This window comes from Nannobrachium achirus (genome assembly GCF_963921795.1).
Source record: "Nannobrachium achirus genome assembly, chromosome: 20".
In the NCBI taxonomy this organism is placed as follows: Eukaryota; Metazoa; Chordata; class Actinopteri; order Myctophiformes; family Myctophidae; genus Nannobrachium; species Nannobrachium achirus.
In genome coordinates, this window is record NC_137827.1 from 47,119,536 (window position 1) to 47,144,915 (window position 25,380).

The window sequence follows — 25,380 nt, forward strand, 5'->3', positions numbered from 1 at the left end:
TTTAGTCTGAACCTTCTTCTCCCTCATAAACAGTGCATAACAAAAATAGCAAGAAAAACAGATGAGAACAGAACATTTTTTTTTTTTTTGAAGTATAACATCGTGTCACTTCCTGAAGCGTCCTCCCCTCCCCAACCGGTGGAACCTTGGGCTCTGATTGGTCCGTGGTGGCGGGACCCTCCCCGCAACCACCGCGCCAATTGGACGAGGCGTTGCCGCGTCTGCGCTGCTTATTTTGAACATAAATACACTGCTTTCTATCTCTCCTTCTCAAGCAGCACTAAACCACAGACACTGAAGCCAGGGCTGACAGAGAGAGAGTTTGCTGCAGACTCTCTGGATATGAAAGAAACGACGATGCGGCTTTTATAACTTATACGGACGACACTTAACAAGACTGAGCACACTTTAAAAGTCGTCAACAGCAACCGCGACGACGATGTCTGGGATTTTATTTATTTTTTAAACGTACTTTTTTTGTTTGTTAGCTTCCCCGGCTAACATAACAACAACCTCCTGTCCGGTCCGCGTATAACGTTTTTTTTTTTTTTTTTTGCACCTTCCCACCAACAACTCGACGCGGAAAGTACACCTACCGCTAAGGATTTTATTCGAATAATAATGGCAGGGAATATCATGGAATCCGAGCAGCTTTTCGCTGAGCCTCCGCCGCTGAGCCGCAGCACCAGCAGGCCCGACTGCATCCCCGGCCTCTCCTCGGCGTCGCTGCCCGACTTCGGCGGCGCGAAGGGCGGCCGTTGCATGAAGAGCCTGCTCCTCTCGTCGCCCGGACCCGCCACCGTGCTCTCGCCTGTCACCAACCTGGCGTTCAACATGAACAACATAGGACTCGGAGGGTAAATGATTTTGTAGTTGAAAATGTTTCCCTTTTAACTGACGTGCTACCGTGCCCGCTAGCGTAGCATTTTAGAGGGAGTGAAAGCCCGTAGGCCGTCGCCCACGTTTACTAAGCAGTGGTTCTCAAACTTTTTCCATGTCATAGAGCAGTGTTTCTCAAACTTACCACATGTCAAGGTCTTCCCCTTAACTCTGACAGTGTACAAATGGAACCAAATGAACCCGTCATGAACCCTAACGGGTTCATTTGGTTCCATTTGTACACTGCCAGTTACAAACGTGTATGGGTCAATTTAGAACCCCCTAAAGGAACCCACATAGTCCCTGGGATCCACTTTGAGAACCACTGTCATAAACCTCCAAAATTAATGTTTAATTTGGCCACCGATCCCCATCTGAAAAGATTTTGTGCCACAACATTTTTAAAACTATTCAGACATTTTCAAAAAATGGGGATCCCTGGATCCCACTTTGATGAGAACCCCTGCATTAGACCACTGATGACCATAACTCATAACGTTTTTTCTTACAGCCAATGTGATACACCCAAAAGGAGGAGGCCTGTGCCAATCAAGATGCCATCCTTTGCTGCTTCAGATGCCTCATCAGATGCTGGTGAGAGCACAACTTCCTCACGAATGCACTCAATGTTGTCTTTTAACATGAGTGTCAAAATATGCTGTCTCTTTTATGACACTGCCATCAGCTGGAAATATTGATCTGTCATTAAACATTTTAATCTCCTTCATTTAGGCCTGGGCATGGATTCACCAAGTCCCATGGATGAGCTCGACATGGATGAGAGGTAAGTTGCACTGTACTGTTGTCTGTTAAAATCAATCACCCTGTGGGCTATGCTACCCCTCCTTCTGTCCTACCCTCACCCTAGGCTTGGGTCCAAGCTTAGGGAGCCAGGCAGGCACCATTCTCAGCTGCTGGGATTATTGGGGGGGATGTGGTTCTGCCGTTGGTCTTTAGCTGATGCGTTTTTTCGTTAAGCAGATTAGTTGTTGAGATATGCGTAAGCTTGACTTTCTTTGTCTTTGGGTCAGTGTGCGGCAAGTCAGTGTCACATTGTGTTTTTTTTATTTTCTTATATTGCATCAGCGAGTGGTTCTTTTTAACCAACAGAATGTGTACAATTTTCTTTCTATGAGGAAAATTGGTACCAGGGCAGCTGGAAGCAAACTGAAAAAAGGCACACTTTTTAGCATTCTGATGAAAATGACACTTGGCAGTAGTAGGTGTGTCAACATTGTTATCTTATACTGGGGACATTGTTAGTGCATCCCTGTTGTGATCAGGACAGAAAACAACAAATGTGATGACAATATACATTAACTTAAAATGATTTGTCATCAACATTGTTATCTTAAGTTTAGGCCAGGCCCAGTTTGGTTGCATATCTATGCTGTCCTCTAATCTTTGGGTGGCATCTCTCCAAAAGACATCTGCCTACAACCTGATGGCCTGAGTTCCTTCTCAACATTTGCTCCACAAGACCCCTTTCACCTTTCTAACAGCTGTTTAGGCTACAGCTGTTGGGTTGCTATAGCATTTTGAAGTCGGGAGGAGGGGCATAACGACTAGTGTTTAATGATAGCCCACCCCCTCTAGTTCTTGGCACACTCTTCTTTGCCCTGCTTTTTCAATGGGCAATCGGGGCTCCTTTCTATTGAAATTGGGGCTCCCCCTTTACCAGAGGACCCCCCCCTCTCTCGGCTGCATTGAATAAGACACACTCCCTCTTGGCAAACAAAGGGCCCTTCTAGAATAGGAGGTTGGCGGCATTTGCTGCACCAGGCATATGGTAGATTAGCCGATCTCTGCTTCCACTCGGCACTGCATATGCCCTCCCTGACCCCTCCCCACTCTACAAACCTGGCTCTTGTCTTGTTTAGCATACAGGTGGGCACTGCTGCAGCGCAAAGACCACCTCAAAGCAAGGACATTTATGCATCCACTCACTTCCTCTTTCCCAACCGTTTTCCCCCCCAGCTCTCAATGGATCCTCAGGGTCTTTGTGTTGATGGTTTATGGGGTGTTCAGCATGTACGGAGGAGCAATGGATGCCTTCCACCCCCTTATTAGCCCAATGGGATTTCGTTTGGAAAATGCAATAATTGTTTCTATATATTTTGAATCTCAATTTAATAATTTTCTAACGAACTCCTTTGTCTCACCTTTCTCTCTTTCAGTTTTGAAAAGGCCATGCAACAATCTAGAGTTGTCGCTCAGTAAGTTACTCTAATCCAATTTTGCATTTCTCTCAGACCTATAAGTTGGATACTGTTCTGTACCCCTGTTAAATTTAACATGGCTCTAGTGGGCTAAATCAGACAAGCATGCCTGGCTACTTATTGATCATAGTTTTCTAACCAGAATTTGCATCTCTCCCTCTCTTTATAGGAAGATGCCCATTCGAAGAATCCACTCACTCCCTGTAAGTATAGTGAGATGTGTTGATGTTCATTGGATTGGTTATCAATGTAAAGATGTGGCTGCATTGAATAAAAAAAAAAAGCCCATATAATCTCAGCTCCACTGAAAGTTAAGATTGTGAATGATGAAATTTAGAACCGCAGCGTACTGGGCACAGCACAATTAAAAGGATGAACAACAATACAGTAGAGAATTGCTCCGATCAGCTTTAGTTTCTACACTGGTAGATCCATTGTTCATGGCTTCATTTCCATTTCAGCCAAATCTTCTAGGCTTCAGTCCAACCCTGAAGGGCCAAGAAACGGATTCTGAGCGTTACGGAATATTTGGGCGCCCACCATCCCTGGGCCCGGCCTCCATCTCGGAACATGTGAACAAAGAGAACATGCCCGAGGTCAGTGTTTCACCTTTGCAATGCAAAAAAATAATCTAAACCAGATGGTTGTCTAGACCAAACTTTAATGCTATTGAGCCTAAATATTGACTGATGGCACAGTAATGAAGTTTCTACATGCACCAAATGTATCTGGGGCTTGAATTGAAGTCCCCCACACACACTGCAGTGACCTTTAAATTATGTTTCATACTTTTTTTTTGTTTCTTTATTGTAACATATTTTAGACCTCATCTCCATCCAGTTGAGATGACTGGCGCTCAGCATTTTGAAAGATTTAAATCTGCTGTCCATATTTATAAGTGAATGCTCTTTTTGCCTACAGGAGGGCTTTGAATTCAAGAAGCCCACCAGGCCAGTGTCACGGTGCCGCATGCGCTCTTTAAACAGCGGAGATACAAAGGACTTTGCTCGCCGGCCCAACTCTGCACCAGCACTCATGGTACACCCACACCTGCCCTTTCCTACTGAAAATGGGTCATATCACCCACAGTTTAGTGTATGCATGCGTGTCATGGTAAATTCTTGACTGCACCTTTCCACCTCTGTAGGGAGCCAGAATCTCACAATTGTGTAAAATGTACTGGAATTAACATGTTTCATGGCACTGGTGCATAGATACTGTATATAGACATTTGAAGAATACATGTAGATGTTAGACTTGAATCTATACATTTTCTTTCCCCCTTTTTAAATTCAAAATCTGTTCCCTCCCGTGTTCTAGTTTTCCCCACCCGCCTCCCAACGCCTAGACTACGCGGATGACACCAGCCCTGTGTTCTTCAGGCCCAGCTCCTTCACCAACTCTCTGAACGACGACGAGGATTATGGCTTCATGGATGTGCTGGAGGATGACGTTGAGGTGAGTTCTCACATATTTCGGAGACTGGCCAGGTCACTCATCATGTTTTTGTTTATGTGTCAGAAATGTGAGTGGGACATATTTAAGGCATCATGATGACCAGAAACTATCTTTCTTCCTCCCACAGAACGACTCTAGCATGCCCATGGGAATGTCCAACCTGCTCAACGCTCCATTAGTGTCTGACACTAGTGCAGGAGAACACTCGGTAAGTTCCATGTTAGTTGTTTTACTATGGTAAAAATAACAAGTCAACTGCATTGACTGTATAGCTCTTTAGGGCTTGCCAGCAAGACTGCTAGGTATTGAGGGCTAGCTGCGTTTTATCCAAGACTTTAATATCAACGTGGACACCTGGCTAATCACGTTTTTGTCTTCTTCCTCAGCCTGTGAATCACTGTCGGCCACGACGACCCCTGTTTCGCTCCCCCTCCATGCCCAGCCCGGTGGCCCGTCACCCGGCCAAGCGGCCCGACTGCTCCAGAGACGAGAACACCCCGCTCAGGGTGAAGAGGCGACGGAGCCTGGCTGGAAGTCAAGTTACCAGCCCGGAGGCTGTTCCATCTCCACGCACGGTTAGTAGCAGCCCATTGACCCATTACTGGCAGAACACCAGTGACATTTGTTACTTAAAACTGACTCGATGTGGGTTTGAATATGACATGAACGTAGTGGGGTCAATTCTAGTTCTTAAGTCTCAACTAGTTGCCATCAGTGGAGTCCTAGGTCTCCGTTTGTATATTTCTATCCAATAATAACTAATCCAGTTAAGTGACATTGATGATTTGACCCTGGCTGGTACCTGTTATTGGTATCAACTGGTAGTCAGCATACTGCTTCCATTAGTGTCAAGGGTGTGCACAGCAGTACAAGCATTTTATTTGTTTTTGACCCTTACCTAAAGTATGTAAAGAGACTCATAACCAACGTTAGTCATTTAGAGTACTGTTTTGAGAGCTGTTTTTGTAGAGTTACGTAATCTTATTACATGCTCAATTTCCATATCTTATTTCTCTTCTCCCCTGTGTATGTCTGTCTAGGCTCTGGTCCAGAGGTCCAAGTCTTTCTGTGTAACAGAGATCGATAGGCTACTGGGTGAAGAGAACGGAGATGGGGAGCTAATAGGAGATTTCACCAAGGTAAGAAATTGAGAAATTATTCTCTATAGTGTAGTTTATTGCGTATATAATAAAACCTGTTTGCCATCAGTTAACTTCCTTAATTCTTTAATGACTTTAAATGGGTGAAATATTTTGGGTCCCAAATCTAATCATGGTTTTGTTTTGTTTTTTTTAGACGTACATGCTGCCCACAGTACAGGGCAAACATCAAGACCTCAAGTACATCACCTCAGAAATGGTAAGCGGATAATCTGTTGTGAAATGTGGTTTTCCTGTCATCTTCACTGGCTTACATTGTCCATTCATAAAGTCAAACATTGGCCTAAGGTGTTTTTACCCTCTGATCCTCAGATGGTGTCGGCTCTCAATGGCCAGTTCAGTCGCCTCATAGACGATATCGTGATCATCGATTGTCGTTACCCCTATGAGTTTGAGGGAGGACACATCAAGGTAAGCACTCGTCTATCAAAACTGTATTTTATTTTGTTTTTGAACTAGCTGTGGCTCTCAGGATAGACTCTCATCTCTCAATACACCATTTGCACGGCTGCCAACCAGTGCCATGGACCGGTTATTCAGTGCATGCCAAACTACTAAATCGTGCATTGGATGTTTGTGGTTTCTCTATGTAACTACACCCATGCACGGCTGCAGTTTGTCTGTGACGGCGATAACTGACGGTTTTAATCCTGCTTAAACCTGGCAGATGAGTTCAGGAGTGGGGTCAGCACCTGCACATTTCAAATTGATTAAAGCTCATTGCACATGGTAAACGTTTTGCCCTATGCTTAAACATGGCATGTAGCGTTGGCGTAGACATTCTAGCCTGAGTTCACTTCTCTAAGATTGTCTGTCTGCACCGTGTCACCAAGGCAAATTCAGAATTCATTATTTATCGTATTTAGCTGCACAAATGCGTGTTTTAAATGTGTATTTGCTTTTGTTTCTCCCCCAGGGAGCATTGAATCTGCACCAGGAAGATCAGGTGGAGGAGTACCTCCTCAAGACTCCCATTGTCCCCTCTTGCCCAGACAAACGCATCCTCATCGTCTTCCACTGTGAATTCTCGTCTGAGCGAGGCCCCCGCATGTGTCGCTTTGTCAGGGCGCGCGACCGCGCCATGAACGACTACCCCACACTCCACTACCCTGAGCTGTACATACTGAAGGGAGGCTACAAGGAGTTCTTCCCTCACTTCCAGGTTAGCAATTGATAAGATTCCCCCTCTAGCTGCTTACATTAGTGAGCAATCAACTTTTTACTTGCGCCAGAAGAGCACGCAAGTACTGTGTTCAGCTGCGTAGGTACAGTAGGTACTAGCTGTAGCTGTGTGTGTTTAAGCCCGTAGCCCAGTGCTGTGTCTACCTGTAACAAAATAAAAATATGAATAGCGTCTGCCCTTGTGAACCTTTCAAGTAGCATATTTGATAGGCATTATGCACTGGCGTATGCCCTGGCCACACGAATAGCCGCGGATCATAGATTATAGTATGCCCTCAAAAAAAAAGTCTAGAACACACCACTGCCAAAGCCCAATCGGGGACCAGCATTTCATGCCAATGAGGGACCACCATTCCTGGTGATGCCAGTGGTGATGTCACTGGCATCACCAGTGGTGAGCGCACCTCATGGCGCTGGCGCACAAAATAGGCCATAAATGGCCTACCTGTGCACTTCGACGTGCAGTTCTAGTTTATATTTTCAATGTAAAGAATGTATGTACTGCTGTTAACATAAGTTGTATACAGGAATGTGTCAAATGAAGCACAGTTCTCATGCTTGTGGGGAACATGATACGTGTGGGGAACATGATACTTGTGGGAAACTTGTTGTGTAACTCAGGCTTATGACTTCAGCAGTCTGTTTTCATATCCTGTCCACCTGCTTCTAATGATATCAACGCACTTAATGCGAAATATTCACGTGCTTTCAGACTCTTCAATGCAGAAAGTATCCAGGATACTTGGATATTCAGTATCCAATAACTCACCAATGCAGAGATATTAGTAGTAAAATGTCGACATCTAGTGGTCAACCTCAGAGGAGCGCAAAAATAAAACCTGAGGTGACTCCCAGCCTCGAACCAGATGCCAAGTGTGCTCTGTTCCCCAGTGTAACGCTCCACGCCACTGACCCCGACGGAGCGGCGCGGTATTGGGCGCCGATGACCCCCGTGAGTCGCCACCGAGGCGAGCGCTAGCGAGCCGAGTTGCCGCGACGAACGGTGGGAACGGCGCCCAATCCCACTCAGCCGCGTTACCGAGTTATGTGCCGTTATGGACAGAATAGTAAATATTCAGTCCCTCACTATCAACATCTACCCCACTATCCACGTCATAGATAAATGCACAAAAAAGGAGTCACTTCATCCGTTCATTAGCTCAGTCAGTAGAGCACGGATGCAACAAACCCACGGTTTGGGTTCGATTCCCCTGAGGGGAATAATATTCAAGACGAGAGATATCGGCGCATGCGTACTTCAAAGTATCCACGGAGGATACTCCTCCGTGGATACCCAGTGCATATTCTCTGCATTCAAACGTCTGAGAAATGGTGAAAAAGTCGGATTGAATGCGAAGAGAGCAGTCGAAGCCGGTGTCCTGTCAGACAACTGTTGTTTCTTTCATGGTCTGACCTGTGTCTCTTTTTCTTCCTCCTGTGCAGTCGCAGTGCGAGCCTCAGTCTTACCGCCCAATGGACCACGAGGACTTCAGAGATGACCTGAGGAAGTTCCGCCTTAAGAGCCGCACCTGGGCAGGGGAGCGAAGCAAGAGAGACCTCTACAGCCGGCTCAAGAAACTATGAGTGCACCTCCTGCAACCCCACCCCCATTTCTTTATTTTTTTTACTGCCACTTGACCACACTGCCCCACCAAATAACCCTGAGAGACTTTGTAACACTTAACCTGGGGTGTAGGATCCATTTCTCCCCCATACCAACACTTGTCGGCCTGCTTCCATTCTTCAGAGGTCTTTTGCATACCCCACACCCCTGCCTGGTTTTGGTTTGTATTTATTTTTTCCCCTCAAAGTGTCAGCCAAGCACACATTTTGTTCCTACTGCCAAGCCAGTATCCCAGTGCTGAATTATAGCAAACGGCAAGGTATTTATGCAAATTTAAAGGGGAAACCTCATGAACTGGTGACCCATCTCATCTTTAAGGTCTTGGTGCAACCAGTGAAGTGTTCCCCGTCCATTTTAGAGCGGTGGTCTGACATTATGTGACTGTTCTTCGTTTTAAAAACCACTTAAGAGCCACTGGCTGTGTTTTACCTCATCTTGTTTTTATTGGAATATGCAACTTAAAACAACACTGCCAGTTTGCAATAGTTAACGCTTCCTTTTACAAAGCAACACTGCCACGGCTCAAGTTTTCTATTTCAATCAGGAAATGTTTGTTCAAATTTTATTATTATTTTTCTTTTTTTGTGTGTTCCACCTTACTGAAGCTCATGTTTTAAACTCCTTAAGGTTCTGTTGAGGTTCTGTGTTTGTCTATTTTTCTATTGGGTTCCTCCAAGCGTGAATGAAAATTTGATAATTTTAAGACTTTTAAATGTCTTGGGCAAACGTTTTTAATGCCTGTTGAATTTAGATGACTTTGTAATTTGTCACAACAGAGATGCCAAAGTGAATTTCCCGTTAACGTTGCAGTAAGAATTTGTTTTCCTATGCTGCAGGTCAGCACGTGTGAGCATTTAGCTTTTAAAACCCTGGTTTTGATTTACAACCCCTTTTATTAACACCCAAGTCTAATGATGTCAATTTGTAGGCATTGTGGCAGTTAACATTTGGTACTGACTCATAGGGGGGCTGCAGAAATGTTATGATGTTTTCTTTCTTTTAAACAAATTTGGTATCTCTGATTTCTGCATTCCCCCCGTGTTTCTGATGTGGAGGATGGTTCAATGGCATTGCTGGAGTTTGTTCGATTTAATTATTATGTTCGATTTTGATGTCAGACAATGTTGTTTTTGACACAAAGCTTTCATCAGCTACGCTGAAGGCTTTAGGTTGAATTGCTCTGACTACTGCTGTGCACTATAATAAATCAATGAAAAATGAAGTTTGAGTGCAGACTGCATGTTTTCAATTCTTCACCTCTTACTCTAAATAAGATTTTGGAGTTGAGTGCATAGTTTTCCTTCATTCAATTGCTTGAGGTTTCTTTTCATTTACCAAGTTAGTTTACCAAGTTACTGCAGTTAAATTATTATGATATTCTTGCAATCAAAAACCACTATATCGTCGTTGTCGGGTTTAAAACTATATAAACTAGTGAAAATAGACGAACTACAAGCACAGACAAACTACAAGCACACAACGCCGTTGTGTGCATGTAGATCTGCTATTTTCACAATCTTTTTGCAACTTGGAGATACGAGGTTTCTGCCAGACAGTGATGATATACTGCCATAGACATTGGTTCCAATTCTCCAACTTGAAACGGAAACCGGTTCCAATATTTGGTCTTGACATCTAACATATAATTAGAGAGAGAGGTCAGTCACAAAATGCATTATCTATTCACTCGCTTCAGCGACTGATCTCAAATTTAACATGGCATTGGTCATTAGCATTATACACACGGTGACGGAGCCCGAATTTCATTTTTCCCAAATTCTAGCGATTTATTAGCGTTTCTTCACTTTACAGCCTGTTGTCAGGGTTACGGTCCGTTCCTCCAGGCCATGGGATCTGTAGCCCCGGGCCCACACACACACCTCTCACAGTTAGGAATGTTGCAGTCTCTCTCTCTCTGCATGGGTCACGCATGCAACGGGTGATGTGTGTCTCATCTTCCAACGGGTATAGAAAACTTATGTGGAGCAAATACATCCTCATACTTCTATTCACCTAATTTTGCTGTTAAATTATTTGTATCCATCATAAATATACACTCCTCCATGGGCTGCTCCTTACATTATGATGCTCCCACATATTCTCACGCACGCACCATACAGTTACAGTTACTTTCCCCAAAACCCACACTCTGCACATATTTTGCAGCACATATATTCGAACGGGTAAGGTCTAGTTGTATATATTTTACTGTGTGTGAAGTTCTGCGCGTGATACAGTGAGTATATACAAATAATATAATTGCTGTCACATATCTCTACTACTTGATCATACTATTCACACAAGTAGCTAAAATAGCTGATCTACAAGCTCACAATGTTTAGTGATGCAGTGCATTGTGAGCTTGTAGATCTGCTGTTATGTCTCTGTGGCAACAGTTTTAAAAATATTGAACTAATGGAAAGTATTAACTTTGTCTAAATAACTACATGGGATCCATTGGAATACAGGATTTTTTGCCCCTGAAAAGCACCAGTTTTAGACATGACAAGGTTTCCACTCGACAGCAAAAATATATCAAATGTATGTGAAGAAGTAGTATTAGAGTAGACCGCAGTCTGCCATGGCCTGTTTGGCTCAGTGTTTTTTCAAATTCTCCCGCCCAGCCTTGCACTGGTTTGTCAGTTCAGGCACGTGTCTAGTCGTGTCGTACACTTCACACACGCATTCCTTTCTGCCCAGCGTGTGACCTATGTGAAGGGAACGCATAGAGGGAGTGGCTATGTGAAGGGTATGCATGTGCATGTGAGCAAGCCACTCCCTACTACGTGTTTGGCACAAAGTCAACACTAGGCTGGAGAGAACACTGCAAAAAAATGTTTAACTGGGTTTTGATTTACAATAAATCAGTCAAGTATACCTGGCTTAGGGAGGGATCTTTTTATTTGAAATTAGTCTCAAATTTAAAAATGGTTGACTTTAATATTACGAGAAGCATGTTTTACAGCATAACTAACTTGATTAAAAGAAATCACTGCTTAGTTAAGTTCCAAAGAAAATGAAGGAAATAATCACATATCACGCAGGCATCATTTGTTTCTTTCCAGCCCCCTGTGGCTGGTACTTTAGATGCTCCATTATCCTTTAAAAAAACATGTTTTGTCATTATGTATAAGCTTACAACCTTGGTAATGGACTTCTGTGTCTGCTGAGTGCTGAGGTCACTTACCAGTGCTTTCTCTTTCAGTCTGAGATACAATTGAGAAACCAGCTAAAGTTGGTCATAAAGTTGGTTAAATGTCCTATCAAAGTATGAAACAAAGGAAAAGCTATATGCATTCAAGTAAAAAGACAAATGGAAAACATTTCACCACTTTTACCATCATAATTATGTGATCACAGGAAGATTGCTTTAAAAACTAGATGAGTTCATGTCCATGTCTTTAGTTCTGAGACATTTTGTGCAGTGGATGACTAGTAGAAAGAAAAACAGACACACACACACACACACACACACACACACACGTGCTGTATGTGATCACAGGAAGATTGCTTTAAAAACTAGATGAGTTCATGTCCATGTCTTTAGTTCTGAGACATTTTGTGCAGTGAAAGAAAAACAGACACACACACACACACACACACACACGTGCTGTGAGCATGTGCCCTGATCCAGAGTAAATTGCAAAACGTCCTCCCCTCTCTGGCTTCTAGCCAAGTTTCAAATTCTGCAGTTTCCCTCTCGCCTTGTGGAGATCCCATTAGCCTTGTGGGTATATAGACATGGCTGGGACCGCTTTTTATTTACATTTTTTCCATTTATTGTCCAACAACTCCAACCAGTACTTTGAGACCAAGCTGACGAGTTGAAACAAGAAGGCTATGTTTCAGTGTCTCGCGTGAGCTGGATAGGAATATACAGTACATGGATTACACACACATACATACAGAAAATAGAGTTCACGTGTTTCAAAATGTAGATCACCCAGGCATATACATACAGTACATACACAATTACACATACAGGTCAGGATATACACAGGAGACGAGGCGCAAGCTTGTGGATATACTGTATATATAAACACGACACACACACACACACACACACACACACAAGGAGACCTCGCTACTCATGTGTGTATTAACACCACATACCGTAAGCCAGCTAATGACGCACACAAACGTACTCACACACTCATAGAAAGACAACTGGAATAGAATGGGAAATTAATTCATAATTTAGTCTGGGGCCTCCTAATAAAATAACATTGTTGTGATCCTAAGAGCTATGTTTTAGTAAGGTGGTGGTTCTCTGCCAGCCAGTGTGAGCCTATAGAACAGGGGTCAGTAGCTCCGGTCTATAGCACTAGAAGGGAGAACTCCTTCTAACGCTATGAACCAGAGCTAACAGGTCAGCAACTTTTTTTTTTTACATGAAGTGCCATGTTTTATTTTCTTGATATTCAGTTTGCCTTACAAACAATCTGTTTAATTATGACAACACATGAAAAAGAAATGACAACATATTTTGGCTGTCCATATACATACAAACATTTTTCTTTCACCATCATCAATCACTCCCATTTACACTGGCAGCCAAATCCAGCCTGAATCAGATCTCTGTCACATCCATATTGGAATCTGATTTGTTCCATGTGACCATATGACCATTTTAAACCAATTGGATTCCAATCTGGATGTGGCACAGATCTGATTCAGGCTGGATTTGACTGCCAGTGTAAATGGGGCCTAAAGAGTCTAATGATGATGGTGAAAGAAGAATAACCCCCACTTATCAGCCAGACTCCTCCTCCCACCACATCTTATTCATCACATCACAGTTCAGAGGTCACATACCTGCCTGGACACATGGTGTTTTATTGACTCTGCCTTGCCTGCTTGATCTTTGAAATAAAAATAAAATCGGTTCCCTGATTACCCTCCCCCGTGCCAATGATGGCAACTGTGCTAATAAGGTTGCCTACCCCTGTTCTAGAACAAGATAACACTACTTAGGTGTTACATTCCATGTTCAGATGTTTTCTAAGCACATACAGAGAAAATATACTGTTTACATTTGCAGAGGCCATACACTTTAATAGCCAGAACGGAAGATACTAGTAAGATGCCTCAGGGCGACATACAACCTAAGGGCGAGGCCGCACCAATCTGGCCAAGAAGACCCCTGGTACCCATATATGGAGATCCATGTACTGTATAGTACATACCTTTTATGCCCATACATGGAGATCCCTGTCTGAACCAGCCACACATATAAGGGCTGTTTTCCTCCATATATGGGCATTCCCATATGAAGTCCTGTTAGATATGGGCTTAATATTGATGACATCAGGGATCTCCATATATGGGCGTAAAAGGGATTCTGTTAGTGGTTCCCATGACATCACAACATGCAATATCTTTTATGCCCATACATGGAGATCCCTATCCCTATCTTCATATATGGGCATAAAAGGGATTCTGGGGAATACCCATATATGGACTTTTACATAGGTGATGTCACCTGTGATATCACCTGTGATGTCACAGTGATGTGTTATCACTGATGTGATGTCACAGTGATGTGTCAGGGGAAGCATAGTGTCAGGCGTGACCTTCCAGAGATACACGGTCGCAATAAGCAAGGGGGGAAGACAACAGCCAGCCCCATGGCCTCCCCTAAGTAACAAGACATCTTGTGAAATACAATGTTGTCAACCAATCATCAAGGACGATGATACACGAAAGAAGAAGAAGAATAAGTCATGACCAGGGGTCATCAATATGTCCGTACATGGACAAATATGTCCATGGCAACTGGCAAGACTTTGTCTTGTCCGTGACAAATTTTAGATTTTCTGGTTGACTTGATTCATGTCCGCAGCAACCTTTGTCCTAGGACCGTCCTAGACTCCCAGAAGGACGGTTGGCAGGCCAATACCTGAGGTTCTTAGAGGGGGATGTCTCACACCTGTTTTGGTAAAGCACAAGTTATGCAGCACTTCCATGGGAGACTGGGCGAGCATCCTCTCCCTTTCATCTGTTTAAACATACAGATGTTTCCTTCAGTGTGTTTAAGCTTAGCATATACTAAAGAGAAACGTCTAAACCGGTTGATTACTTTTCTTTCACTTATCCCCCAAACGTACTGACATTTACAGTAGCTGATGATCTTTCCCAGAATGACTCCAAACTAGTGAAATGTTTGGGTTTTAGGTCTTGCTCAAGGGCACCCAACAAGAAACAGTCTGTCTGTCTGTCTGTCTGTCTGTCTGTCTGTCTGTCTGTCTGTCTGTCTGTCTGTCTTTCTTTCTTTCTTTCTTTCTTTCTTTCTTTCTTTCTTTTTGGGTCTTACTCTACTCCCTACTCAAAGGCACTCAACAAGAAACAGTCTTTCTTTTTTTCTTTCTTTCTTTCTTTCTTTCTGTATTCTGTATTTCTGTATTTCTAGTTTCAGTTGGCCTGGGTTCCAGTGATATACAGCTTGTTTCGTATGTACCAATACTGTGCCTGAATACTAAACACTACAGTTCTGAGGCAACTCCTGTCTCCTTGGCCCACATTGCCTATAAGTCCTCCTGTACGCCACCGCCTTTATGCAAATCTATTACCACATCACTCCAGTTTAACTCGCCAGTCTGACCAGTTTTGACACCCAGCCCTCTCTCTACCCCATCCTCCGCTGATGGGTGGGGGAGCTGATCAAAGGGGGCCCTAATACAAAGCTCAAGCCTGGGTGTCAGCTCTTCCTCTCTGCTTACTCTGACCCTGTTGACACTGACAGTAATCTGACAACTTCCAAGTTTCTTCCCAGCGTTTACCAGAGATCTAACGCCCTTACAGAGACTGTTAAACGAGAAGCACGACACTGGAGTTTCTCTCACTGGGTGGGGTTGTGTAAACTCGACACAAGTTGAACTTCATTGTGAACTTTTACACTGCTTGCAATGTTGACAGTTAGGCTGCATGCAAAAGAAAGATGTTTAGTGGAGAGAGTTGTGTCATATTGCTGCATGGTTAGGCCTATATTGTGTTTTGGGTCGACTTGATAACAGTACTGCAATATTAGTTCACCACTTACAACCCTATGTTACTTTGCTGTACATCAAATAGCAAAAATAGCCAATCTACAAGCTTGAAACACAACACAATGAGTTGTGTCCTTGTAGATCTGCTATTGTTCATCTATTTACAATTATGACGTCTATTATATGGGTTAATGGGGTTTATATAAGCTTCTTTTCCAAGGACAAAACATTATTTTAAAGGCCTCTCCATACTTCGACCGAAATGTTCGGTGAGTTGTGTTTTCCGACGTGCAAATTTCCGAACTCTCGTTCGGTCCAATGCTTTTCAGAAGTCCAGAGGGATATAATTTTATGGTAGAAAAGGACCTTTTGACCGAAAACGGCGGTTTCGGTCAAAATATGGACAGGCCTTAAGTCGTTGTCAATAGAATCCCTTCTTGTCTTTTGATAGATGCTATTTATATGATGCATACAGTATCTATGTTGGTTACTTTGTTCACATATTTATTGGTTTTGCTTGAATGAATGTTTGGTTTTCAGGCTTTTCTGAACAAGCTACTCAGTTCCTTTACAGTTTCATCTTTTCACCTCTTTATTTCCTGTATTTTGGGGCAGCTTGACTTAACCACATCCTATTTCTGCACACTGACCAATGGCGTGACTTTTATCGGAAGCATTACCAGCTGCCAGGACTGCAGAGCACGCAAAACATATTTATAATCCCATGCTTATTCTTTAGTTTCCTTTCTTTCAAAACCATTCCGTTAACAGCCATTGGTCCTTGTGATTGGCTGATTTCCCTTCCCTCCCAACCACATCCTGTTGTTGTCTCTTTCTGCTGCTTTGTTTCAGCAGAGGAACTCTGACTAACCTGAAGAAATGACACAACTGAAATGTACCGTTGTGGTGTTTACGGCACGTGACAGAGTGTAGCCTCACTTTAAGACTCTTTGAACTGCAGTTTCATACTGGCACAACTTCACATATGTGTTATTGTAAAAATGGACCCATAAGTGTCCTGTAATGGTCCATTTGTACACTTTATTGAGTTAATTAACACTCAGAAATGTGCTGCTTATGTGAACATGTGATACTAACAGACACCTGCTGTGGTAGTCATAGCATGTGGCTGTTGCAGCAGTGTGAAGTTTAATTCTGGGACATACATCAAGGTTAATCATTAGGCGAAGGCTACACGATGAAGCCACCCTGTGTGCTCCCATGTTTAGAATGTGGAAGGTTAATGTCCATCATTAATTGTAGATCTGTTGCTAGTAATCCCACTTTACATCTGTTCAACTGAAGATTTGAGTTTGTACTAATCATTACAGTACATGTTATTATTGGAGTGTTCTCTTATGTTTCCGTTATTAATGTGTGCATTCGATAATGGGGTAATCATTGCATGTTGTTGCAGTGACTCATCACAGACACATCCTGTGAAGAGATATTGTTTCATCACTTCATTTTATGCAATGTAGTTCACTGATTTGGCTATACATTAACATATAAGTGTTGCACGCAATCCTTTGAGTTCATACACATGCATTTATGAACACATTAAACACATCTTAAACCTTAAACATTACCTAAAGTTGTTACAATTGAATTCTCCCTATGATTTTAATAGGTACATTTGTTATTAGCAGGCTTCTTTTAGCTATAATAATCTTTGTCTGATGTAGCTAGGCTGAAGGTGTGGCAGACACGTTTTGCACCCTGTCCGTTTGAATATGGTAAGTGCCAGTCATAGGTTGTTGGTCTTGCAAACAATAGGCCTACCTCTCGATTACTCCCACTCAGTGTAGCTCAATGGCAGTGATTCATTATCTCACGCTTACAACTCTTGAATGTGAAAGTGTCATATTGACAAAATGATGTAATAGCAGTCTTGGGTGTAGTTGTTAAGTGTGTCCCTCATGTTATCACCCACACCAATCACATAATTCTATACTCACCAGCACTTACTACAAGATCATTCTTAAAAGTGATCTTTGAGGTCAATTGCTTTTGAGGAACTAGTATTAGTTCTCTATTCGGCTTCATCAAAGCAGTATACCTTACTTTGACTTTGAGTCGGTTATTTTCCAAATTGAAACTGAGCTCCCATTTAATTCAAACAACACCACACTTAGAATTTCATAATAGCTTTCTAGGTTTCACAGCAACACTTTCTCTCACTGATCTGTAAGCCCCTGCAGGAGTATATGCTGGGGTGATGTTGACAGCGGAAGATGAATGCTTCCTTCCTCTATCTTCCCCCTAATAACTTGTGTGTGTTGTGTTGTGAGAGGGGCCGGCCGTGCATGGAGGGGCCTTGCAGCGTGCATGGGGCCCCCCTCTCAGACTTTAAGGAAGTGTGACCAGTAGCAGCTGCCGTGCAACAGCTGTGTTAGTTTGCTAAGACTTGGAGATGCTGGGTGGGGTCTACACCAAGCTCCTGCAAAGTACTGTCTGTCTGCAGGTGTGTCTGTCTGTCTGTCTGTCTGTCTGTCTCACACACACACACACACACACACACACACACACACACACACACACACACACACACACACACACACACACACACACACACACACACACACACACACACACACTATTTCTCAGGACCCCAATGTAAACAAACTTTTGTGCTTTCTTGGGTTTAAATCCTAGTAGACCTTTGTATCTGTACTGTCCCATCAAACTTCTAATAAAGTAGGCTATTCAATCAATTCTCTCTCTCTCTCTCTCTCTCTCTCTCTCTCTCTCTCTCTCTCTCTCTCTCTCTGCAGTGGCTCAGAAGTGGAGCAGCTGCCAGTTTGATCCTGTGCTGTGTTGAAGTGTCCTCGAGCAAGACACTGAACCCCTAACACTCCTGTTGAGCAGGTGGATGATGCCTTGCATGGTTTCCTTCACCAATTGGTGCTGTGTGAATGTAATGCACATTGTAAAGCGCTGTGGTCGGATAAAGGTGCAATATAAATGCTTCCTCTCTCTTTCTTACTCTATGTAAATCAATGTGTGAATGTCATAATTGCCATAGGGATGCCAGATGTCACTATGACGCAGCTGTCGTAGCGCCAGTCCTGACTCCTGACTGATTGATGCACAATCAGCAAACACATTTTCATGAGATTAGATCACATACTGTAAATCCATAATCAGCTGGGAGTCCAATTACAGTCCAAATTGAGATTATATGCTGCATATTGTTTGAGCATTATACCATCGGTTCTCAAAGTGGGTCAAAGGGGTCCTTGAGGGAGGTAAATGATAGTTAGGAACCAAATGGACCCTTATGTTATGGGTAACAGATTTTACAATATGAATTGGGGTCTCAGAGATAGAAATATACCATAAAATGGTGGTCTGTAGACACGTCAAACTGGGGGTCCTTGAATTAAAATGGTTGGGAATCACTGCTAGAGCCGTAAGATTTTTACGGCTCTAGCAGTGATTCCCAACCATTTTTTCTCTAATGGGGGTCCCCGGCATATATCTTCTAATGGGGGTCCGTGGGCTAATAAAGTGTCAATTTGGTGGTCCTTGACATGTCAAAGTTTGAGAACCACTCCATCAGGCTATTACAGCTACAGTGCATTTCCATTTCCAAGCGCCATCTGGTGTCTGCAAAGCGTAAAAGCAGCAGACTCGTGTTGTGAAAAGTCACATGACCAACACGGAAGTGTCAGACAGCTGTGTTGTGTTTTATGATCTTAGTAACATTTCTAACCTGTCCTAGCTGTTGAAGTTAAACAAATAAACATGGTGCAGTGTTTCTTGATCCACACCATCTGCCCGGTGAGCGCCCTGGGCTCCGGGGAGAGCCGTGTGTTGTATTCCCGTGTGTTTGGAGCAGATGAGAGCCTCCTGACAGCAACAACACAGCTTCATGATCCAGAGGAGAGGAGACTGCTGGAGAAGGAGAAGTTATTGACGGTGGCCAGGTGAGTGATGACGCTGCTTCATCTGCCTGGACCAGGGGTCTTCAACGTTTTCAGGCCAAGGACCCCTTTGCTGAGAGAGAGAGATGAAGCAGGGACCCCCACACACTTTTCATAGATTCCATATTAGAGTTCATTGTTTGACAGCACAATCATCAGTGTATTTTGGATTCTTGTCAATTTGTGTTTTCAGATATTTAACCACTTGAACCGTCAATACTTCATACATTTGACCTTTCACTCTGTACTTAGTCTGCTCTTTTCCCCTCTACACCAATTCAAACCTCTTTGAATAGAAGATCTACAAGCTCACAACGCCTTGCTCTGCGAGGCGTTGTGAGCTTGTAGATCTGACATTTTTGGTGTCAGAATATGGACACTAGGGTTCAAGTGGTTAATATAAAAAAAGGAGAAAACAAAGTTTCTATCACTCAAATACTTGGGGGACCCCCTTTAGTAACTGTGGGGACCCCCTAGGAGTCCCGGAATCCCTGTTGAAGACCCCTGGCCTGGACAGTCTCAAGTTCTCAACCCCTTTCTTTTTCATGACCATTAGCCCCAGTTTGATTGCATTTATAGGCCACCGACCCCCTTTTGATATGATTGTTTTATGTCTGGGACCCCAGTCTACTTTTTCATGTCAAGGAACCCCAAATTGACACGTATTAGCCCGCAGACCCCCATTTGAAAAGACATGTCAGGGACCCCCCATAAGAGAAGATTTTTTGTTGTATTCTTGTAGATCGGCTGTTTTCACTAGTTTAAATAATTTTTAAAATGATAAATGCAAAACGAATGGTTTTGGACATAAAAGACTTTCACCCGGAAACGACGATATCTGAATTGTCGCAGTCGCTGGAGTAGCAGGAACGCCGCCGTCACCCCCTGCAATGTTGTGGCCCTCGGCTTGGCACCCTATAGACATAATTCGGCCCTTGAGGAAAACTAATTGGGGAACCCTGGCCTAGTGTAAGTGAATGAAATGTAACTCCAGACAGGCGCGGAGTGCCGTGACGCTGTCCAGGGAGGCCGCGGGGCGAGCGGTGCTGGAGGCGGTCCTGGGCGAGGAGGTGGTGGCCCTCCAGGAGGCGGACAGCGGGGTGCTCCGGCTCCGGGCCGGGGAGCCCTTCTCCGGGGAGAGGAGCGTGCTGTGGCTGGGCGTCCAGAGCTTGGGCTTCACGCTGGTCTGCCAGCCCCACGAGAACCTGCTCCTGGCCGAGGCCACCCTGAAGAACATCACCAGGCACTGTCTGGACCACCTGAGGATGCTGGGGCCTGGGAGCGAGGTGAACCTGGGTTCTCTTGTTTTTCAGTGTTTTTTATTTTATTTTTTTACTTAACTTATTTACTGCCACAATTAAAAACCCACTTTCCGGGTTGGACGCCATGATTTTCTTACCTTTTAACGTGGTCGTGTGCGTGTCCCTAGTCTACGATGGTGCACGGATCGTGCATGCCATGTGTGCACGCCGTTCGCACAAAAAACTGCATGTGAATCCGATCTGCCGTTCTCCAGTTAGCCGCAGCAGTTTACAATGTAAGCAATCTGAAAGAAACTGTAGAGAGAAACGTCTTCTTTAAAAAAAAATCGTTTCCGGTTACGGGTTACTGGCCTAACCTGGAACAAACTGGGCATTACTGGGCCACGGATCGGCGATTTGATTTTGGATTATTTTTATGAATGAAATCAAATTAAATTCTCTGGTTTCTCGGGCACAGCGGGCCTGGACCAACGTTTTTTTTCTCTGGATTTTCGGGTTGACGAACTAATTAAGTAAAAGCATCAATACTGCTTGCCCTGAAACATTTGTCATATCATGACAGTTATGGGTCCACCTCAACCCACTCTAATCTAACGCGGACAGTTTAGTGTAGGCAGATGGGCGGGCGCGGCGAGTCTCTCCGCACGTCTCCAGCCAATAGCATGTGTTCTCCTCCCCCCACCCCCCTCTGCTCCTCTGCTTAGCGCAGAGAACGCTGCTGCGTCATGACGTCAACACATTTGGTGCGACGCTCTCTGCACTCTGATTGGTTAGGGAAATCCTACACTTCCTACAACAGTGATCATAATGCGATCGCCCATGCTTCTTTTTCTTCCGATCGCCAAAAGAAGTCTGGGTTTCCGAGGCTAACCTCAACCTAGTGTTGAGCAGTTTTGCCAGTTTGTCATTACGTCTACACAAACGTTCAGATTTCAAAAAATAAAGTGCTTACTGAAGGCTCACGGATGTCACAATATGATGGGGATGGGGACCCAAATGCATTTGGGTCTCCATCCGGAATCAATCCCACAACTCCCATAAAGATATTAGAGACATGTGGGTATAAGTGCTGCAGAAATCTACAGTGTTAAAACCACCCTAGCATTATGCTGTGCAAATGAAAACAACAATGAACTTCATGTATTGTATATAATGCATTGGAGCTCCCATGCAACTTGAGATTCATGACTTGGGAGATGCATAATTCATGGTCTTATAATTCCGCTCCTCTGCGCTTACGTTTATCAACCGTGGAGCTCATTATACCCCGAAATACCTCGATAGAATAATTTGAGGCTGGCTATGACGATGGCTATGGTATGAGGAGAAGTCTCTGTTGACCACTTATTGTCTGCAAATATGTAGTGTCCTCTTCATTGTCCTATATCTCGTTGTTGTCGGGTGGAAACCTTGTATGTCCAAAACCGTTCGTTTTGTATTTATCATTTTAGAAATGATTTTAAAATGGTGAAAATAGCCAATCTGCAAGCACACAACGGCGTTGTGTGCTTGTAGCCTGGAATCAGACGAATCCGTCTGGCCCTGCTCAATATTTGTGAATCCATTTCCTCACCCTGACGAGTTGGGTGACCAATCAGGGGCCAGTATTGGTCTGGTCTAACCAATTGTGTCCAGAGCCATTTTTTTTACCCGCCTCTTGGGGAAAAAAAGTCCATATAGAAGTACCAGACTCATATCCACGCAGTGCTATAGTCTGGCTACGCAAGGCTAGTGTGCTTGTAGATCTGCTATTTTCACTAGTCTTGTGCTACAGTCTTCTACAATGAAGCAGGGCTTTACTTTACGGAAAAATGGGTACATTTGAAACTTGGAGATACAAGGTTTCTGCCCGACAGCGACGATATATAAATATGTGTGTGGCTGTGGTGGGTAGAAAAGCAGTTATAAGGAGGTTTAAAAGGCAGTACAGTACATGTTCATAAAATATACTAGTCTACATAGTTTTTTTGTTTTTAACGGAAGTAATTAAATACAGGGATTCCTGTATTAATGTATTCTTAATTAATGTTCTATCAGTCTAGTGATGTGAGATTGAGCAGTCTCTTTGAATCTCAGTCAAACTGAATATGCCATAAAACGAGTCCCAGTTCATTTCGACATTATTAATCGCCACGGGGGCACAACTCAGTTTATGATCCGTGCCGCTGATAAACAGGGGAATGCTGGTGGGATTCCTCGGATTTGAACAGTGGTAGATCATGCACCAGTTTCAGGTGGTGATTGCTAATGCAATTGCTCAAACTCAATTTCACAGCATGGAAGGTGGCGCTTAAAACAAACAACGCACCGGTGGTGAGAAATGACTGCGGTGGAACAGATTTGATCACTGTTCTAGCTGTAGCTTGCTGGGATCATTAACAACTCAGTTATTTCCACTTTATGGTTGAGTCTGACTGATATATCGGTCATTATTTGTCCTTTCTGGCGGCATCGGTATCGGCAATTACGCAAGCCGATATGTCCCAGTCATTAAAATCTTAAGGTTAAACATTTCCCAAAATTGTCATATAGCCGATCTACAAGCTCACAGTGTGGTGCAACAAGATGCATCGTGAGCTTGTAGATCGTCTATTTCGGAACATTTTGAAGAGTCTTCTCAAATACAATCTTTTAATCAAATCCTCATCATCTTCATGTCCTTTATTTAACCAGGTTAAAATACTCATTGAGATTTAAATCTATTTTCCAAGCGTGACCTGGCCAAGAGGCAGCAGTATTAGAACAGTAGACAAACAACAAAAAAACAATACATCACACACTAAACACAAGTGAACACAAAATCCAGTTAAAGTGCAAAACAGGATCAGGAACTATAAACTTAAAAACAAGTAACAACTTCAAGTGCGGCAATTTACAACATTTGTAAAGCAATCACATTTGCCAATAGTCTCCCTATCCAGGCTAGTTTTAAATTCCCCCAAAGTGATCAGCTCAGATAGTTTCAGATCCTTCTGCAAATCATTCCAAGAAGATTTAAAAGCGCTTTTTTTTTGTTTTCAAATCCATGTGTTGCTGCTCAGGTCCTGCTGAAGAGTGACCGTATCGATGTTCTGCTCAACCGGCTGCTTCCTCACGGACAGCTCCTCTTCCTCAACCACCGTTTCGCTCAGAGTTTGGAGAAGGAGGTTGCTGCCTACATGGCCAAATGACACGCAACAGCCTTCTTTCATACAACGCTCTCTGTCTTGGTGTGAGGAAACGGCTCTTCCTGAGAAGTTCTGCCTTTTTCAAACTGTTTGAAACTGTGAGACCGAATGTGAGGGTATACGATGAGTCAGAGTATGTACAGTACACCTTCCTGTATACAATTTAGATTTGAACACGCTGAAAAGCGAATGTTGCTCGGTGTACAACCATCCAGCTGACATTTGGACCGACATGGCGACTCGAGGAAACACAGAGAACGTATACAATCTGCTGACATTTCTCTGGCTGTAGGAAAAGGAACGATGAGCTTATATCATTATGATGACAGGTGTTTTGAGTCACCAACCCCTACGAACACAAATACATCTCCCCTGGCTGGGGGTGAGTCACTATCTATCGGTCGACTGGCCAGTGTTTGGTTTCTCATATGCAGTAACTCTGGGACTTCTCGGTTCGAGTATCCTGGCTGTCATGCTGGAATGGCCTTGAAGAAAAAGGACAATGACATGGGAGAGAGGTGGAAAAGCATTTTTTTAACCACTTTCAACCTGGGATCTCTATTTTTGCCATTTAAAAAAAGTAAGAAAAATAGACGATCTACTAGCTCACAACTCGTTGCAAGCGGCTAAAGCTCACTTTCCACTGGCATCAATCACCTGTCCGTCATTTATCCAAGTCACGCCACCTGACAAATTGTTGGTGTGACTTTAATAAGTCAAACCTGGTACATTTTTTGAGGAGAGTGCAGCGAGCTGTCGCTGTGTGTAAATTCAGGAGTGGGGTTTTGCCAGTTTGAAGCATCACAAACTGTCTGTATCTGCAACTGCTCATAAGTATCCATTGACTTGATTTGAGGGCAAAACTGTGAAGATAACAAAATGTATGTTAAAATCAGTTGGTTAAATTGGTATCCATTATCCAATATTTATGTATATCCTTTTTTAGGACATAAAGAAGAAAAAAAGTACTTTTGCCTGTACCAAGGTGTGAATGCAATGAAATATATTATCAATTTTATTTTTAATTTTTACATTTTAAGTAACCATGCACTATAATAAAGGATAAAGTGATTGGAGCATTTTTCATGAACTCTTGAATTAATTCCAGTTTGGTTCACCTAATTGCATGTATAAAATGACAAAACACAGAAATGAGAGAAGGGGGGGGGGGAGAGAAATATCAAGTTAATACCCTTGGAGGCTTATTAAAATATCTCACCTCAAAAGAAACCAAGGAAACAAACAAACTGAAATAGGTTACGGTAATACCTTTGTGTAAATAGCAACATGAATATCCAGTTAAGCCCAGGGGATGGCGCTGTTGTTCCTCTCTAGCTAGTCAAGCTGCATTGTGTGGAGTGAAGGACATTATGAGAATGGCTAGATTCAACTTAGACTTTGGAATTTGAGTTATGAGCTAAACAACATTTAGTTATTTAAACTTTGAGACGTAGAAATTGCCGGTATGAATGATAAATGTGCAAAATGATAAATCTAAAGGTTGGCGTGGCAACTGT

At 43.3% G+C, this 25,380-nt stretch overlaps 2 protein-coding genes across 2 annotated transcripts; both read left to right on the forward strand.

Moving 5' to 3' along the window:
• Positions 1-636: 636 nt before the first annotated feature.
• cdc25b (cell division cycle 25B) lies at positions 637-9,478 on the forward strand (the record flags this gene model as incomplete). The annotated part of the gene is made up of 15 exons (XM_080751111.1): positions 637-857; positions 1,391-1,473; positions 1,612-1,663; positions 3,057-3,095; positions 3,268-3,301; positions 3,560-3,694; positions 4,020-4,136; positions 4,419-4,556; positions 4,684-4,764; positions 4,943-5,131; positions 5,597-5,695; positions 5,853-5,915; positions 6,029-6,127; positions 6,633-6,878; positions 8,342-9,478. The coding sequence occupies 15 exons, from the start codon at positions 637-639 to the stop codon at positions 8,480-8,482; spliced, it is 1,737 nt and encodes a 578-aa protein (XP_080607237.1). The 3' UTR covers positions 8,483-9,478.
• Positions 9,479-19,233: 9,755 nt separating this feature from the next.
• Positions 19,234-24,852, forward strand: ap5s1 (adaptor related protein complex 5 subunit sigma 1). Its single transcript, XM_080751383.1, has 3 exons — positions 19,234-19,437; positions 20,429-20,720; positions 23,738-24,852. The coding sequence occupies exons 1-3, from the start codon at positions 19,256-19,258 to the stop codon at positions 23,864-23,866; spliced, it is 603 nt and encodes a 200-aa protein (XP_080607509.1). The 5' UTR covers positions 19,234-19,255; the 3' UTR covers positions 23,867-24,852.
• The last annotated feature ends 528 nt before the right edge of the window (positions 24,853-25,380 follow it).